This window comes from Ursus maritimus, unplaced genomic scaffold (genome assembly GCF_017311325.1).
Source record: "Ursus maritimus isolate PB19 unplaced genomic scaffold, ASM1731132v1 scaffold_2, whole genome shotgun sequence".
Lineage (NCBI taxonomy): Eukaryota > Metazoa > Chordata > Mammalia > Carnivora > Ursidae > Ursus > Ursus maritimus.
In genome coordinates this window covers 72,492,042-72,507,414 of record NW_024424452.1, presented here as the reverse complement: position 1 = coordinate 72,507,414, position 15,373 = coordinate 72,492,042, and the positions used below count along the sequence as shown (strand labels likewise).

General features: G+C 53.5%; 1 protein-coding gene across 3 annotated transcripts in view; it reads right to left on the bottom strand.

The window, feature by feature from the left end:
• The window catches only part of RCSD1 (RCSD domain containing 1), a 65,860-nt gene that overhangs the window by 6,523 nt on the left and 43,964 nt on the right, over positions 1-15,373 (bottom strand). For all 3 annotated transcript variants that reach the window (XM_040636165.1, XM_040636164.1, XM_008695622.2), the window contains exons 2-6: positions 11,654-11,755; positions 10,478-10,567; positions 6,556-6,627; positions 2,963-3,166; positions 122-802 (exon numbers count right to left, since the gene is read on the bottom strand). In XM_040636165.1, the coding sequence (XP_040492099.1) occupies positions 122-802; positions 2,963-3,166; positions 6,556-6,627; positions 10,478-10,567; positions 11,654-11,755 (1,149 nt within the window). The remainder of the gene's footprint in view (positions 1-121; positions 803-2,962; positions 3,167-6,555; positions 6,628-10,477; positions 10,568-11,653; positions 11,756-15,373) is intronic.

The window sequence follows — 15,373 nt, the reverse complement described above, 5'->3', positions numbered from 1 at the left end:
TCACTGTCTACGACAGCCTGTCCCAACCCAGGGCCTTGGTTTCTGCACACTCGAGCTGGCCTGTGAGGGAGCATCAGCAGGCACGCTCCGGCCTCCTCAGGTGAACGTGCCGGCCACTTACCTCATCGCTGGGGTTGTGGCCTGGCTCCAGAACGGCCCCTTCCTCGTCCTTTTCCTCGCCTTTCCCCTGCTCCGGGATGTGGGGGCCCTCCACCCCTTCAGGGGGGCCTGCTGGGGCCTCCCCCACAGCTCCCTCCACCGGGCCCTTTATGTCTTGGCTCCTTTGTCCGGGCTCATCCTCTTCATTTCCTGCCCTCTCCTCCTTCACCTCCTCAGACTTCTCTGTCTGTTCTCTGGCTGCTTTTTCTTCTGTGGGGCTCCTGCCTCCGTTCGCTGCCTCTGGGTTGGAGGCTTGGGCTGGTTGCACAGCCTCCTCTGTAGCTGGAAGCGGGCTGGCCTCCTCTTCAGAGCCCCCCGCGGCCTTCTGGGGATGCTGGGCTTCCTCCACGGCCCTGCCCTTCTCCTCCTGCTTCTCCGTTCTGCTGGACGTCCTCCTCAGAGGAGGCTTCTCCTGGGACCCCAGCTGCCTCCCCACTTCCTCCCCTACCTGCCCCTCGCTGGGCGGAGGGGAACCCAGGGCCTTGCTCTTAGATGGGAACACCTCATCCCCATTCTCTTCCTTGGCACCATTCTCCTGGGATGACTCGGGGGCCCTGAAATCTCCCAGGTCCGCACAGTCCGACTGAGACCTTCGGAATCGCCTGGAGGGAGGGCGCCTTTTTATCGAGCCCCTCGTCCGCACCTGGAAGAATGCGTTAAGAGAGATTATCCACCACCTGTGAAAAAGGCCAAGGGGGGGACTGCCTGTCTTTCCACGCAGTCTAAAGCACTGCTTCATCGGCCAGCCTCTAAGGGTCATTTGATTTTCCAGGAGAATGGACCCCCGTGTGCTATGTCTCCAGGGCTCTGAAGTCACGGGGTAACCTGAAGAAGCAAATGCTTTCCATCCACTAAAAATGATAACCTACCTATACTTTCATTGTCCTGTAAAACATTAATCAGTTTGGTGTCTAATTTAGCCACTTAATTCTAACATTTGTTTTTTCACTTGCCTATGAATAACCACCTGTCCGAATGTTCTTTGAATGAGCTCTACCATATTACAGGTTTCCTCAAATTGACAAACTGAATAAAATCTATCTCTATTTTATATAAGAGTCATGTTTTAACATTGAGGAAATTATACTTTGACAAAGATGAACCCAACAGACAAGAGGGTTAGGGGCCTGCAGGTGGCCTAGCCTTGCTCAGGGACCTCGTGCGGACGGAGCTGGACAGCCGGTGACCGGCTTCGTGCCCTTCCCCAGCCTGCCCCCCCAGCCCTCTGCAGAGCTGGGTAATCCCGGGAAAGCTGCACAAGTACACTCCTTCGCTTTCCTGGGCTCCCGTCCACCGTGAGCAGAAGCCATGCCTTCGCGGCAACCAGCAGAGCTGCCAGAGAATCATCTCCTGTCTGGGAAGTGCGTGAATCTCAGGTCACTCAGGCCTCATCTAGGCCCACTGGACTTTGCCAGAAGTGCAACGCAAATGTTAATTTGGATGCCCTACTGTGCTCAAGTAGTGTGTCCTTTAAAATTCTATATGTAGAGGAAATCTCATTTCCTAAGCCTTAAATCTTATTTTTGTAAATCTTATTTTTCCATTGGCTTACATTTTGGTGTTTGTCAATCCTAGTTCCTTCTCAGAAATTTGGGAGTCAATACTTGGCTTATAAGGGCTTCCCAGGCTCTTTCTTGAGACCATGGTGTGGCCAGCCCTGCAGACTATCAAGGCCTGGCCCTGCGCTCACAGTCAGCAGGGTTCAGGAATAATCTTGCCTACACCCTGCTGCTCTCAAAAGGCTGAAGCACTCCCCTCCACCCCCGACCCCGTTACAACCAGGCGGCAGCCCCTCCCTCCCGGCCCCGCCTCCCTCCCGGCCCCGCCTCCCTCCCGGCCCCGCCTCCTCCCGGCCCCGCCTCCCTCCCGGCCCCGCCTCCCTAGTGAGCATCGCGTGAAGAGAGGAGGCTGTCCCCTGGGTTCCTCTTTGCTGTCATGGATCTCTCCTTTACCCTGAGCTGGAGGATCTCAGGAGGCTCAAAACTTAGCACCAGTATGGTTCCCTGGATCCTACCTGTTTCTACACATTTAACCTTTTCCCCCATAGATTTTCTGCACTGGCCCAGAAGACCCCAATCTTTCCGTCCATTACTTTAAAGTTCTATCCATTTGCCATTCCCTGGCATCAGATGCCTTTATGTTGGCCCTTGCCCGGCTCTGGCCCAGAGTTGCTGGGCACCTGCATGGACAGTGCTGGACTGTCTATTCTTAACGTGTAGTAGGGCCGAGGGTCTGACGAAAGAAAGCACACTCAGGTATCAGGGCAGCAGCTACAGAAATAGGCCCTACGTACCTCTTTTCGCAAAGGGAACCGTTTGGATACTCTTTAAATGGGGCAAGCTGCAGTAAGAATAATTTCAGCCCATCCTGGGGCACTTAGAAGTATTTACATCAAGCCAGAGCAGTGCTTTTTGGAGTCCTAATGACGCTGCCCACCCTCTGTGTGAATCACCGACCAGGCCTTCAGATTTTCTTTTCGGTTTTTGACACAACTACCTGTGAATTCTCAGCCCCCTCTCCACAAAGGACAGAGCACTCTATCCCCCAGGCAAGCCTTACAGGTGAGTGGCACAGCTCTGGGAGAGCGGATCAGAGAGGTGGGCTAGGGGGAGGGGCGATCTCAGCCCCCCCTCCTCCCATCACTAGCAGAAAGAGAAGTTTCCTTTCTGTTGAAAACGAACTCTGACGACAGCTCAGATGTGTGCTCCTTTCCCCAGGACAACTTCACGGCAGGGATACTTCAGGACCGTCCAGTGCCTGCGTTTCTGCAGACCCACCACAGGGCGTTGGACCCAGACATTACCTTGTTGTAACAGGGCAGATGGCTCCCTTCTGGCGGCTGGTCAAAGCTAACCGGTGCCTCCTCTGGCTCCCCGGCCTGAGAGCGCACGCCAGGGCTGCTGGGGGTGGAAGGTGGGCTCTGGAATGGCGACACCACGGCCTTAAGCCCAGGACTCTTGGGCGAGGCCCCAGGGAGCAGGGCCGCTGGATCGAAAGCTAAATTGGCCTGCCAAGAAAAGGTGAGGCATTTCAAACAGGGTTGGGAGGCCATGAGGGCTTCTGCTTGAGCTTGTTGGGCACGTGGCCTGGAAGTGGTTGGGGCCAGGTAACCAGTAACGGGAGGCTTTCTGTGTTGCTTCCTAACCAAGTATCCATTGTCATATCGCGTCCTGGCCCTGGAAGCACGGCCCGCTCGAGCCGTCTCCTGCTCCCTGACGGACCACAGGCTGCGTTCCAGAATGCCCCGAGAGTACTGATTTGGGTCCAGCGAAGATGCCGTGGAACAGCCCCAGCCGAGAGACAAGGAGGCCGAAATAGCACATGCCAGCCCCTGCAGACACGCGATCTCACAGCAAGTCACCCCCTTGATCACCTTTCTGGGCGGAGCCGGTAGTAGTCACTGCTTCCCGAATGCCTACTGTTCACCAGCACACACAGTGGTTCCCTCTACAGCAGCCCTTCAATGTTCCATTTTGTTCTCCTTGCACACATCAGGAAAGGGGCTACAGAGCCTGCCCTGGCATTCACGCCAGGCCGGCTTGTCCCTCCAGGCTTGTTGGTAGATGGCCAGAGTTGTGCGCACGGCAGTCTGCCCAGGCCTTCCAAGACGCCGGTGTGGGTGCCACCTGGGCCATCTTGGGGCAGGTGAAACCAGATTCAGATGCATCCAGAGGGCAACAAGGAGGGGAGGTTACCCAAAGGGAACTGAGGCCTCAGGGAGCCAAGAGCTGGGCGGGGGAGGAGGCAGGGAGGCCCGGCTCCATCCCATGGGTGTGGAGAAGGTGATGGTGCAGGATGGCCATGTGGGTGCGGTCACAGCTGGCTCCTCTTTAGCGCCATCTAGGGGCACTCCTCCTAGCTCTGTCACCCTCTGGGTCCCTAAACTCTTGCACAGAGACGTCCTCCAGACCAGGGCAGCGAGGCCTCACAGGGAAGGGACTGGTGTGGGGGGCAGACGGCGCAGTGGCAAGCTCTCCACACAGACGGAGCGGACTGCAAAACTCGGATCTTTTACCTAATAGCTGTGTGATCTTCAGTGAGTCCAATAAATAGCCTTTCTGAGTCTCAGATTCTTTATTTGTCCAAACTGGTGAGCCTGCCTGCCAGAGTCCTTTAGGATCTGGTCCCCGACACTCTCTCCTGCCACTCCCCCCCCATACCGTACATCCATCCCCCTCCCTCCGGAGCTCCCTGCCTGCCCCCTTCCTCCAGCCAGGGCTCTGTTGTCTTGGAGAACTGCACATGCTTTAGGACCTGCAGACCACATAGAGTTACTCATGTTTAGGAAAGCGTCAGTGTTTCTACTGTGATTTGAAGAAAGAACTTATAACATGGATAAGACTGAGTCATGGTAAGAATTAAAAATATAAAAGTTACCTGGCAATGCGGTGAACCCGAGCCGTGTTAAAAAGCAGCATATATGAGTACCAAGGGGCAGGCTTGGTGACAGGGCTTCAGGGCAATGGATACCTAGGCTGGGTGTTAAAGGAGGTCTCCCTCCCCGCCCAAGGTCAAGCTGGAACGTTCCCTCTGTAAGACTGCTTGCAAATAAAATAACATCTCGCTAGCCAGCAGGAAACTTGAGCTTTGAGTTATGGACTACTCCAGTGAGGAAAAATCATACTTCATAACTCATCTAATGGAATATTTGGATGAAAAGTCTAGCTGATGATGCATTTCTTAGTTCTTGGCTCTCCCTGCCTCCCCCCTTCCCAACAAAGTAAGGTTCCTATGGGATCTGGCCAAATTGTCATCCTGTTGCTGACATTCTTAATGAGACTGAACGATTAGCAATCGCAACCTTATTCTCAGTGGCTGCGCCTGCCAGAGAGGCTCCTTAACGATGGGGAAGGGAAGGGGAAGGAGACCAAGACGGTGGACACTCGGATGAGGCTGAGGTGGGCTGCAGGGAGGCAAAGGTGCGGGTCCTGGGCTACACCCCTTGGCTGGCTACGAGTGGGGATGTGCACATTCGGATCCCTTCTGAGAGATGCTCCTTCTGTACATGGGATCCCGGCAGCCTCCCAGCGTGACAGGCAGCCCCACTCCCTCCCTGCAGCTGCAGCACAATCAGGGCTTTTCAGGAGGAATTCAACTTCAGGGGAGCCACTCCCACCCTCCACAGGGTAGGCTCATGGCCAGAAACCAGAGATGCTTTTCTTAACCCCAAATGAGGCTGGGGGCCAAATCCCTGGGCTCTCCCAGCGGTGGGATTGCAGAAGCTGTGGCTACTTGTCTTGACACACCCCTAGTAACGGCTTCAGAACAAAGCTGATGAGCTGGTTTTCTTAGCTGGGCCCAGATGGGAGGATACGGTGCTCAAGAGCCTTGCAGCTCCCCTGGGTGGCTGCACAGAGACTGCGCGGAAAGCCCGAGCAGCCTCTGAGGGCCCCACTCAGACTTACGCCAACCCTCCTCTGTGTTTTAGCTCATGCTGTTCCCACATCAGGAGCACCTTCCTCTTTCCTTCCCAGCCACCCATCCTCGAGGACTGACTCAGGGTCTAGGCGTTTCACAAAGCATTCATTAACTACTCCTGCCCACTCTACTCTACTCTTGCTCCAAAATTCTAGAGCAGCGGTTCGGACCTTGGATGGGGGTGGAGGGCAATTGTGTCCCCGAGAGACATTTGGTAATGGCTAGAGATGTTTCTCATTGTCACAACTTGTTGGAGAGTGCTGCTGGCATCTCGTGGGGAGGGACCAGGGACGCTGCCAAGCACCTTGCAAAGCACAAGTCAGGGCCCTGCCGCAAACTTATCCTGCCCCAGTACCGCCCAGGTTGAGAAGCCCCGATTTAGGGCAGTAGCAGTCGGACGGTTAACACAATTTTGATCTCGGTGTTTTCTCTCCCGTATGTCTTTTATTGTATCATGCGTGAAAACCCTGTCTCCCCGAAAAGACCGTGAGCTCATGTTCAGTGCGACATGGCTCATTTACACCCCTGGGAAAGCCAGCCAGTTGTGGGCACAGTGGTGAGGGCTCTGGGCTCACAGGGTGATAGGCAGAGAGGCAGGCTTTCCAAATAACAGATTTGGCCACACCAGTGCAAGGCCTAGCTGCTGAATTTCAGCCCTGTGTAAGACTGAAATGGTTTGTGGGGGCATTCAGGCCTTGGGGGAGAGGACTTGGCTAGTCCTGGAGCGTTTCTTGCACTATACTGTCTTTTTCCAGACTCCTGGGGGCACCCCACCATCCACCAGCCACCATTAGCTGTTAGCTACATGAGCTCGTGCTTGATGGGATCTTTGTTTTAGCCCTTTGCCCCTGGATAGAGCTCCTCAGCCTTCATAGCTGGCTCTCAGAGATCAGGTCTGCAGGGACAGCAGGTGCTTCCCCCAGGAGCCCCAAAGACATGCAAACGTTGGATAAGAGATGAGATCGGCTTTGCACTTACCTGAAGCTTCTCAATCAGAGGCGAGCTCTTCACCTTGATTTTAGGAGGATGGCTTGCATTGGGTGGTGATTTCTATAGAGCAAACGGACCAAAACAGTCAAATGAGTGAGGTGAAGGGAGGTGGCGTCCTGGCTGGAGCTCACAAGGCACAGGTGGAAAAAGAGGGGCAGAAGCTGATTTCAACACTTTCCCACCTAGTTTCAGCTGCCCACTTACCTCGTCCGGGCCTGGGCCAGCGCAGGCTCCCCTCCGCCCCTCCCTCATCTCACAGCTAAGGAGACCACTTGAATCTATGAATCAGAGCAGGCAGGACAGCTGTCTGAGACACAGGAGGCCTCCTGTTCCAGGAAGGATGACTTCATGGTCATTAGGAGAGAACAGACTACATCTGAGGGAATGAGCTCCTCACCTCCTGACCTTCAGCAAAGTCAGCCGACAATAGGAGAATTCCAAAGAGAAAGGGCAAAATGGCCATTTGTTCTGTCTGCCCAAACAAAGCAAGAAACCACAGACCAAAGCTGAAACCTCACAGAGGTACAACTGAAATCCCTCCCTTGAACTAATGATATTTTGGAAAATCCCACCAATAGTCTTAGTTATAGATGATCATTCTCTGAAACATTGACTATTTGTTTTGATTACGCAGACATTTACTATCTACTATACTCTGTGTTGGGTTATCTGAAGGTGGCTTCTAGAAGCCGTCAATGGCTAATACATACATAGAAAACCATACATACATTCTGCTAGTTGGAGATATTTTTGTGATGAATGTACATCTGGAATCTTGTCTGTAGTTTATTTTATCAAAAGAAAAAAATGGACTCCTTGTTTTGTGTAAAATCCCTGCAACTTGAGTCTGGGTCCACAGATATATTGATCTCAACGTGCAGGAGTGATGACAGCGATGATGATGGTGATGGTGGTGACTTCCATGTGGTTCAGCCAAGGCCAAGGCAGAAACGGGACTTGCCTACAGTTTGGAGACCCATCCTATGTTCCCTGCCCCCACGCCCTAGTTTACCTGAATCATAAAAACAAGAGTAACACCCATCTCTTGGAAATATTCTGGGATATTTATTGAGCAAGATGATGGTACGTTAGTGATGGAAGGAGGAAGACTTACTCAACCGAACTCCTTGTGACCTTTTTAAGGCCCAACGTTGAAGGAGCGGCACAGTTTCCAGCTGGCACTCTGGCTTTGACAGGAGCTGGATGGGTGCCCCGGCTTCAGCTTCCTCACCAGGACCCAGGCAGGTGGGTTAGAATAAATGACTCTAGGGGTGCCTGGGGGGCTCTCTGCTCAGCGGGGAGTCTGTTTCTCCCCTGCCCATGTTCTCTCTCTCAAATAAACAATGAAATCTTTTAATAAAATGATTCCAAAGACTCCCGCTTGAAGATGCCTCTGACCCCATGAGTTTACACTCTCAGACATATTCCTAGAGCAGTCTCGCAAGGAGCCACGTGTCCCTGGTGAGTACAAAGAGCTTCCAGCCCCAAATTAGTTGTTTTAAATTTCTGTGCTTTATGGTAAAATTTCACAGGAGTCAGTATTTCTGAAGATACTGTTTTGGGAACTGCAGAAAGCGTTTTGCTGACAAAGCTCAGTTTATGTAATACCAGAAACGCTTCCCTTCCCCAAGCGACCACTATCTTCCGAAGAGAGTGGACATTCGGTAACGCAGCCCCTTCGCTCTAGGACAGCGCTGGGAACCCAGCTCAGGCTCCACAAAATCCTTGTTGATTTGAATTGAACCGCAAAGCGGGAAGACTCCGAAATTGCAGCTAGTGCAGTTCCTGGGTACGGCAGTAGGGGGCAGCATTTCCTTTGCCATTTAACACAGGACTCCAGGCAACCCGCTGGGCCTAGCACCCTTCTTGGAGAAAAACCCGCCTCAGGCTCTGCATGTATGTATATACGTCTACACGTGACGTTCCTGTAACGTCTAGAGGTCATGAAGCTGATTTTTCAGATGGGAGTGCTTTCCAGTCCTTCTTTGGCAGACGGCTGTACTCACGGCTCTTGTGGCTGGGTCCTCCAGAGAGGAGTCATCCCGCGGTCTCGGGCCTGAGCACGCCGGGGAGGGGCAGGAATGAAGAAGGGGTGGAAAGACCCTTCCCTGCAGTGAGCAGTCGCCTGACTGGGGCCCTCCCTGGAGGCCCCCCTCCGAGGCTTCGGGAATTAGGGCTCCTGCAGGCAGCAGCCTCCTTCCAGACCAGCCAGACAAGGCTGGTGGTTCTTTTTATTTCTACGTGATTTCCAAGGAGACGAGAAGTCATCCATCCTGGAAGCGATATCCTTCCTATGTGCAAGCAGCCTGTCAGTCCAGGCAGGACTTTTCTTCTAAAATCCACCCTTCCGTTCATAGAGAGCTTGGCTCTTACGGCCGTTTCACTGCTGGGTGATGCCTCATGGGACAAACCTGTAGACTGATTTCTCCCAGGGCCACTGAACTAACCTGACTCACTCTGCTTGTATTCCAGGGAATAAAATGTCCCCATCCAGCCCCCATCATCTGTCTGGTTAGTGTTCGAGTCCAGTTTCACAAACAAGGAAGCAGGCTCAGTGCAAGACAGGGGCTTCTCCAGGGCTGAGCCCAGGTCATCAGGGGACAGCCTCAGAGTAGGCTCCTAAGGGCCACGGCCTCCGCCTGCGGCCTGGCACAGACATCGAGCCCAGGGGCTGAAAGTCACGAGGGGAAGTTGACCTTCTGTAAAGAGAAGTTGTTGGAATGTATTTGGTATATTAACCAAATGACTCCATGAGAGTTCTTATCATAATCAGATCATAATGTTAGTGCTTGAAGAAATATCAACAAAAAAACTCAGGTTTTAAAAACTGTGTTTCTTGGGTTTCCCATTCTAGAAGAAGACCCTTATTCAGGGCCTGAGGGAGTAACCTCAGAGCAGCGGGGCTCTAGATGCCCCCACCCCACTCGACCACCAGCAGCAAAAAGTTTCTGCTTTCTCTGATGGACTTCCGTCTGTAAGCCGTGGGTGCGAAAGGTTTGAACACTGCTGCTCTGCTCCACACATTCACTACCCTAGTTGCTCAAGGTCACTACCACAGGTGCTCAAGGTCACACAAATATCTGGTATCTATCGTCAGGTTGCTGGTCCCCAAAAAGGAAGGGGACCTGGATGTAGGATTCGGGAACTGAGCTGTCTTTGGCCTCCTTGCTCTCTCTTGGGGTTGGCCTCCCAGGCTGACGAGAGAACATACAAGTTCATTTCTGGAGGACAGTGATGTGACCACAGTGAAGGTTCATGGGCTGCTGGGAGGGGGCGCAGAGAAGTCACTCTTACAGCTACGATGAGATAAATTAGGGTAGGTACATACCCCGTCTGAGAATCTATTGGTTGCCAGGATCTGTGATACCAGAGCCTTTCTTTTGTTGGTAACATTGGCTATTTATATGTGGGGGCGACGAGGCCTCTGTGTGCTCTGATTTTCTTCCAATGATTAGAGCAATAGCCAGAGTTTGCAAGGATAGCACGAAACCACGGCACTTTCTCTCACGAGGCAATTCTGCCTCACGTAAGTGTAACCTCTCTTTCCACGTGCCTTCTGCACAGGGAACATCATAGAAGTCGCACCTGGGGTGAAACCTAACTTTGACTCCCGAATCCGGCGTGGTAATACTCTGTGGCCGGTTTGTTCTCCTTGCGGAAATTCTCCGGCTTGGAAAAGAGTGCTCCGGTCCTAGACAAACCCTAAAGGAGGCTCCATGAGAAAGAGTGGAAAGGAACCTAGTGTCCGAAGGACTGTGGAAGCATTAAGAAGAGGAGCTTCAACCCTGAATCTCAAAGGGACCCATTCCCTGCACAGGTTTCAAGGTCTGAATGTGCGTGTTTCGTGCCCCCTCCTCCAAGAAGGAGAAAGCAGATCCGTAACCAGCATCCCCTGGGCCCTGGTACTTACCTCCTCACCATTCTGGCCCAGCTCTACCTTGGGGGGGAACAGGGGGAGGGAGCAGGGTGGTTTCCTTCTTGTTGGTTTACAGGCTGGTGTCTGGAGGGAGGGGGACAGACAGACACACAGAGAGAAAAAGAGAGAGAGCTAATCAGGCAACAGGGAGGAAGAGGAGGAAGTGGAAGCTGGTTTTAGGAATGTTCAGGGATGTCCGGAGAGAAAAGATGGAGGGACGGGTTGCGTGTCTCTAAGACTGCCCGCTAGCCATATACATTAATTCTGTTCCACTGTCCACCCCTTCTGACTTCTAGGCTCCTGGCCTGGTCCTTTTCTGCTGGAACATCCTCTTTGACTTGAGATTCACTGGCCTGAAACAACATCTCAAAATGACACCAGCTTCCAGCTTCCAGGCACTGCCAGCGTCTTAGATCAACACTATCTTCCTCACCCTTTATGACATTGCTGTACCCTCTAGAAATTAAAGACCAATTTTTCAGATGGGAAAACCAAAGCACCAAATACTGCACCTAAAAAAGCCTTGATAGCCTCACCCTTGTTTGCCCCAAGGGGCCATCGCCCAGCTTGGGGTATGTCTCCTTCCTGTCACTCCTAATGAGCTCTTCAGACTGCCTGACTCAGGAGAATCTAGCCCAAATCTCACCAGCATTGCAACAACCCTGTTTACAAGGTCTTCTCCTGCAGGATTGCCCTGGAGCCCGGTGCTCACTGGCTTTCTGTCCTTCCTGATCCCTGGCCTCCTGTCTGAATGCACTTTCCTGGGAGTTTTCTCTTCCTCTTCAATTCTCAATTCAGGATCTGCCCCCTCTCGCCTCGCTCCTGACTCCTGGACGCTGGGGCAGGAGCCGGCATGGGCAGCTCTGTATTCCGAGCCAGTCCAGGCCTGGCACAGCCAGGCCGGATAGAAGTCTCCCAGAGCGGGCGATCAAGATGGCAATGAATCCCGACTCCTGTGTTTCCAGCTCTCTGTGTCTGCCCCCCTCCCAGCCAGAGTGTAAGCCCAGCAGCCTGGCCACATTCCTCACATTCACAGGGACCCCTCTCTGGCTTCTCTTCCTAATTTGGTAATTACGGAGCCTCCTCCCTCCCTCTCCTCCGGGCCTGACCCAGACTTCCCCTTCCTCCAGCCCCCTCCCAGAAGAGGGGCTCAGAAGCCGCCTGACTCACCTCCTTTGCAGCGGCGGCCTGCTCCCTGAACCGCCCAGCCAGTTGGGCCACCGAGGGGGGCGCCGAGCCATCCACGTTGGCTCTGGACTCCGCCGATCTTTCCTGGCAAACCAAAGGGAAGCGAAAGTTAACGGGCAAATGTGCACTCGGCTCTCTCCGTGTGGCTCGTGGGTGCCACCCAAGGCCCTGTGCTGTGGCCACGAGCAGGGAATGGCTTGCAATTGGCCCCTGGCATCCAAGGATTTTAGAGACCATCCAGTCCACCACATTCAGTGCACACTGATGATGCGCTTGGCCTTGGGTCTGGCTCCGGGGGTCCCGAGAGGAATAAAACCGGGTCCTGGCCCGAAGGGGCACCTAGGGATCTGCAAAGTAGTATAAGCCTTGTGCTCCTCATTCTGCAAAGACCCAGCCTGGAAAGGGGTACATAGGGCACAGGAGTCTCCTTCCCTCGGTCAGAAGGGGCTTTCAGAAACGGGGGCTGGCATTGGAAAGCAGGGCTTTACGTGTATGGAACGGGGTAAGCAAATGCCCTTTATTGCATTTTGAACATGTATGTAGGTCTTGTCTTCTCTCCTTAAGTGAGTGCCTTGGACAAAGAGTGTTTGGTACCTATTTGTTGAATTAACCAAGAAATAATCTGAGGGGTGCGTAGCAGGCTGATGAAAGCCGGACCGCCTGGATTCTACTGGGCTGGCCCATCTCTGCCTAACTCGGTGACCTGGCCTAATGGCTTTCCCCTTCTGTACCTCTCCGTGGACTGAATGCTTCACTCTCTGAATGAAGGGCCGGACCAGGCCGGGCACACGGTGAAGAGCTTTCAGGGTTCGTTGTTATTACTACCAGCTGCTGGGTCCCTGCCTGGTGCATCTCTGCTCTCCACAGCGTCCTCACTGAGAGAAGCTCATCCCTTCCCCCTTCTGCTCCTTTTTGCTGAAGGAACTACCTGAAAGTCCGAGTTGGGCGACAAGCATGAGCGGCCCCTGCGGCCATCCCTCCCTCCAGGTGCCTCCAGGCTCCCCGATGCGACCAAGACACGCCCACCGGCCACTTGTCACCCCCAGACAACTCGGTGAGTCAGCGAGTGCTGTGAATGGCCATCTCGCTTCTGCCGTGTGGCGTGTGGCCTACATAACCACCTGGTCTCAGTGTTTTTCGAATGTCCAGTCCTAGGGGCGCCTGGGTGGCTCAGAGTTAAGACTCTGCCTTCAGCTCAGATCATTGATCCAGGGTCCTGGGACCGAGCCCTGCATCCGGCGCCTGCTTCTCCCTCTCCCTCTGCCTCCCACTCCCCCTGATTGTGCTCTCTGTCAAATAAGTAAATTTAAAAAAATCTTTTAAAAAAAATGTCCAGTCCTAGAGACATTAGGCTTTTGTTTTGGGGACCATGATGATAGCTGCAAACTTACCACTTCCCTCCTGACGTCTAGCCTGAAACTGGGATTTGGGCAGCAGCTGGCCTGAGAAAGCGCACCTTGGTCTCTGCACGGAATCGTAGCCCACAAACACAGGGCATGCTCCCCTGTCCGGGGCTGCAGGCCTGCCCCCTGTACACCACACACACATGCTCACGTTCACACACCCGTGTGCTGTGCAAACACACACATGCACACACACTTCCTAACCTTCCTTTTTGTGCTAGAAGCTGTCTCCAACCTTTCTTATTCGGGTGCTGCCTCCAAAGTGAATGTCACTGGTCCTGCTGGACCCTGGCTGGTTGGAGCAGGGCTGGGGCAAGCCCCAAGCCTCACTAGCCTCTTGCTGTGAAGGAAACGGGGCCGTGCTCTGAGAAGAAGGCTTTGTTTAGAGATGGAAAGGAACGGCTGGAACACAGACCTTCGGATCGGAGAACAGCCTGTTCTGGAGGAAAGACCAGTTCATCTTTACTGTTTCCTGCTATAATTCAAGGTCAAGCCCGTTCCAGCCTAGATACCCAGAGCTGACTTCTCATACAGGCGTGAAAGGATTCACCTCCATTCAGGGAGCCAGCGTTCCCCCTAATGCTGTGGAAAAGCGGGGGAGTCTGCGGCCCTCCCCGAGTCGTGCCCCGCTGGGCAGAGCTCACGTGACTACACCTGTCTGCCTTCCGCACCTGCCAGGATAGGAGTGGCCACAGGCAAACACCTTGTCCTTCGGCTATTACGGCCAGGCTTTGGGACAGTGCGATTAATGGAGCCACTCTTGGCAGAGACGCTGGGCCAATTGGTTTGTCCATCTGTCTGACTTCCTGCCCACATAGCAGGTCAGTCTCTCTGTCCGTGGCTATTTACTGCTCGGGTCCTGCTGACAGCGTACTTTACCTCAGCTTCGAAGGCACCAATCACTGGTGTGCAGGAAGATACATTCCAGATAAAAATAGAACTGTACAGGAATCAGAAACTCCTCCCTAACTTCCTCGTCTCGCAACGGGGCTTGGCAAGGGGCTCAGAAGTTATAGCACTACAAGGCTTCTGGAAGCATTTAGGGCTTAAAAGCTGGGTTGAAGGAAAGATCATAATACATCTGAGTTTGTTTTCCTGGAGCCCAGTGAATGGCTTTTCTTTAGGATGCCTAAGGACCCCAGAGCTTGCTGGAGCTTGGCAGATCCACTCACCACCAGCCCCTGTCCAGGCTCTTATTCTATGTTGTATAGAAGGCTGCCTTCTCCCAGCTGCCACACTGAAGCCCAGAGAGGGCAAGTAACTTCGCCAGAGTCACACAGTAGAAGCCAAATAGATAATCTAGGAGAAGCTTTACTCTAACACCTGATAATCCAGCAATGGGTATCGGGTTAGGTAGTACACTTTGTGAAGGTGCTTTGGAAACCGTGAAGTGCTGTATAAGAAGTGAAACTATTATTAGCCACTGGGTTGCACAGGTACAAAGGGAGAAGCTTGGCCTTGGAGATGGACAGAAGCCAAAGGCTCAGACTACTGGAGGCTTTGCCTGGGTTTCTGCCTTGCGATCCTGGCAGGTACAACTGCTAATCTCCCCCAGGTGGTTCAAAGGCACGCTGCCACCCCGCTCTGGTTACCGAGTGACTCCTCTAGCTTTCTGTCTTGGCCCTGAGGACGGTTTGGTAAGGCCACACTCTCACCCGGAGTGAGAAGGACTTCAACGTCCCTGCTAGTCCCAGACTTTCCTAGGACCCCGCAGCCTCCCCGGGATTAAGTGCTCTTTCTCTGTCCCCAAGATGTCAATAAGGCATTTAACACGGAGCCCAGAGTATAGAAAGTCCTTGTCGAAGGGCACTTTCCTCCCCCTCCCCACATCCGACTCAGCCTGCTGCGTCAGGGCCGTACCTGTTCCCAGAGTCGCTGACACCCTAACTTACCCCTTGGGACCACGCTGGTCACGGGCTCTCCCCGGCCTGCATCCAGACTGGGTCTGACTCACTGCTGAGACCTCAGCGTGTCCTTTCTTCTTGGGCCAACCTCTGTGTCTTCGATCTGTTTTCTGGACTCATCTCCCTTGGTGTCCCGCTTTAGCTGACACCCGTCTTTCCAGCCTGTGGATGCCCACTCCATTCTCCTGGGCCCAGATCTTGCCCACCAAGCCCTCCCTGCCACCACTGCAGCCTGGCTCTGCCAGCCAGCTTGGAAACCACTCCTGTGGCTCCTGTCTGACTCTGCCTAGGCCCGAAAAAAATCATCTCTGGTGTTTACTTTCCATTTCTATGGGACTTTCTTCTGAGAACTGAGGAGTCCCTGTGTCTGGACAGCATGGAACTTCCCCCAAGCT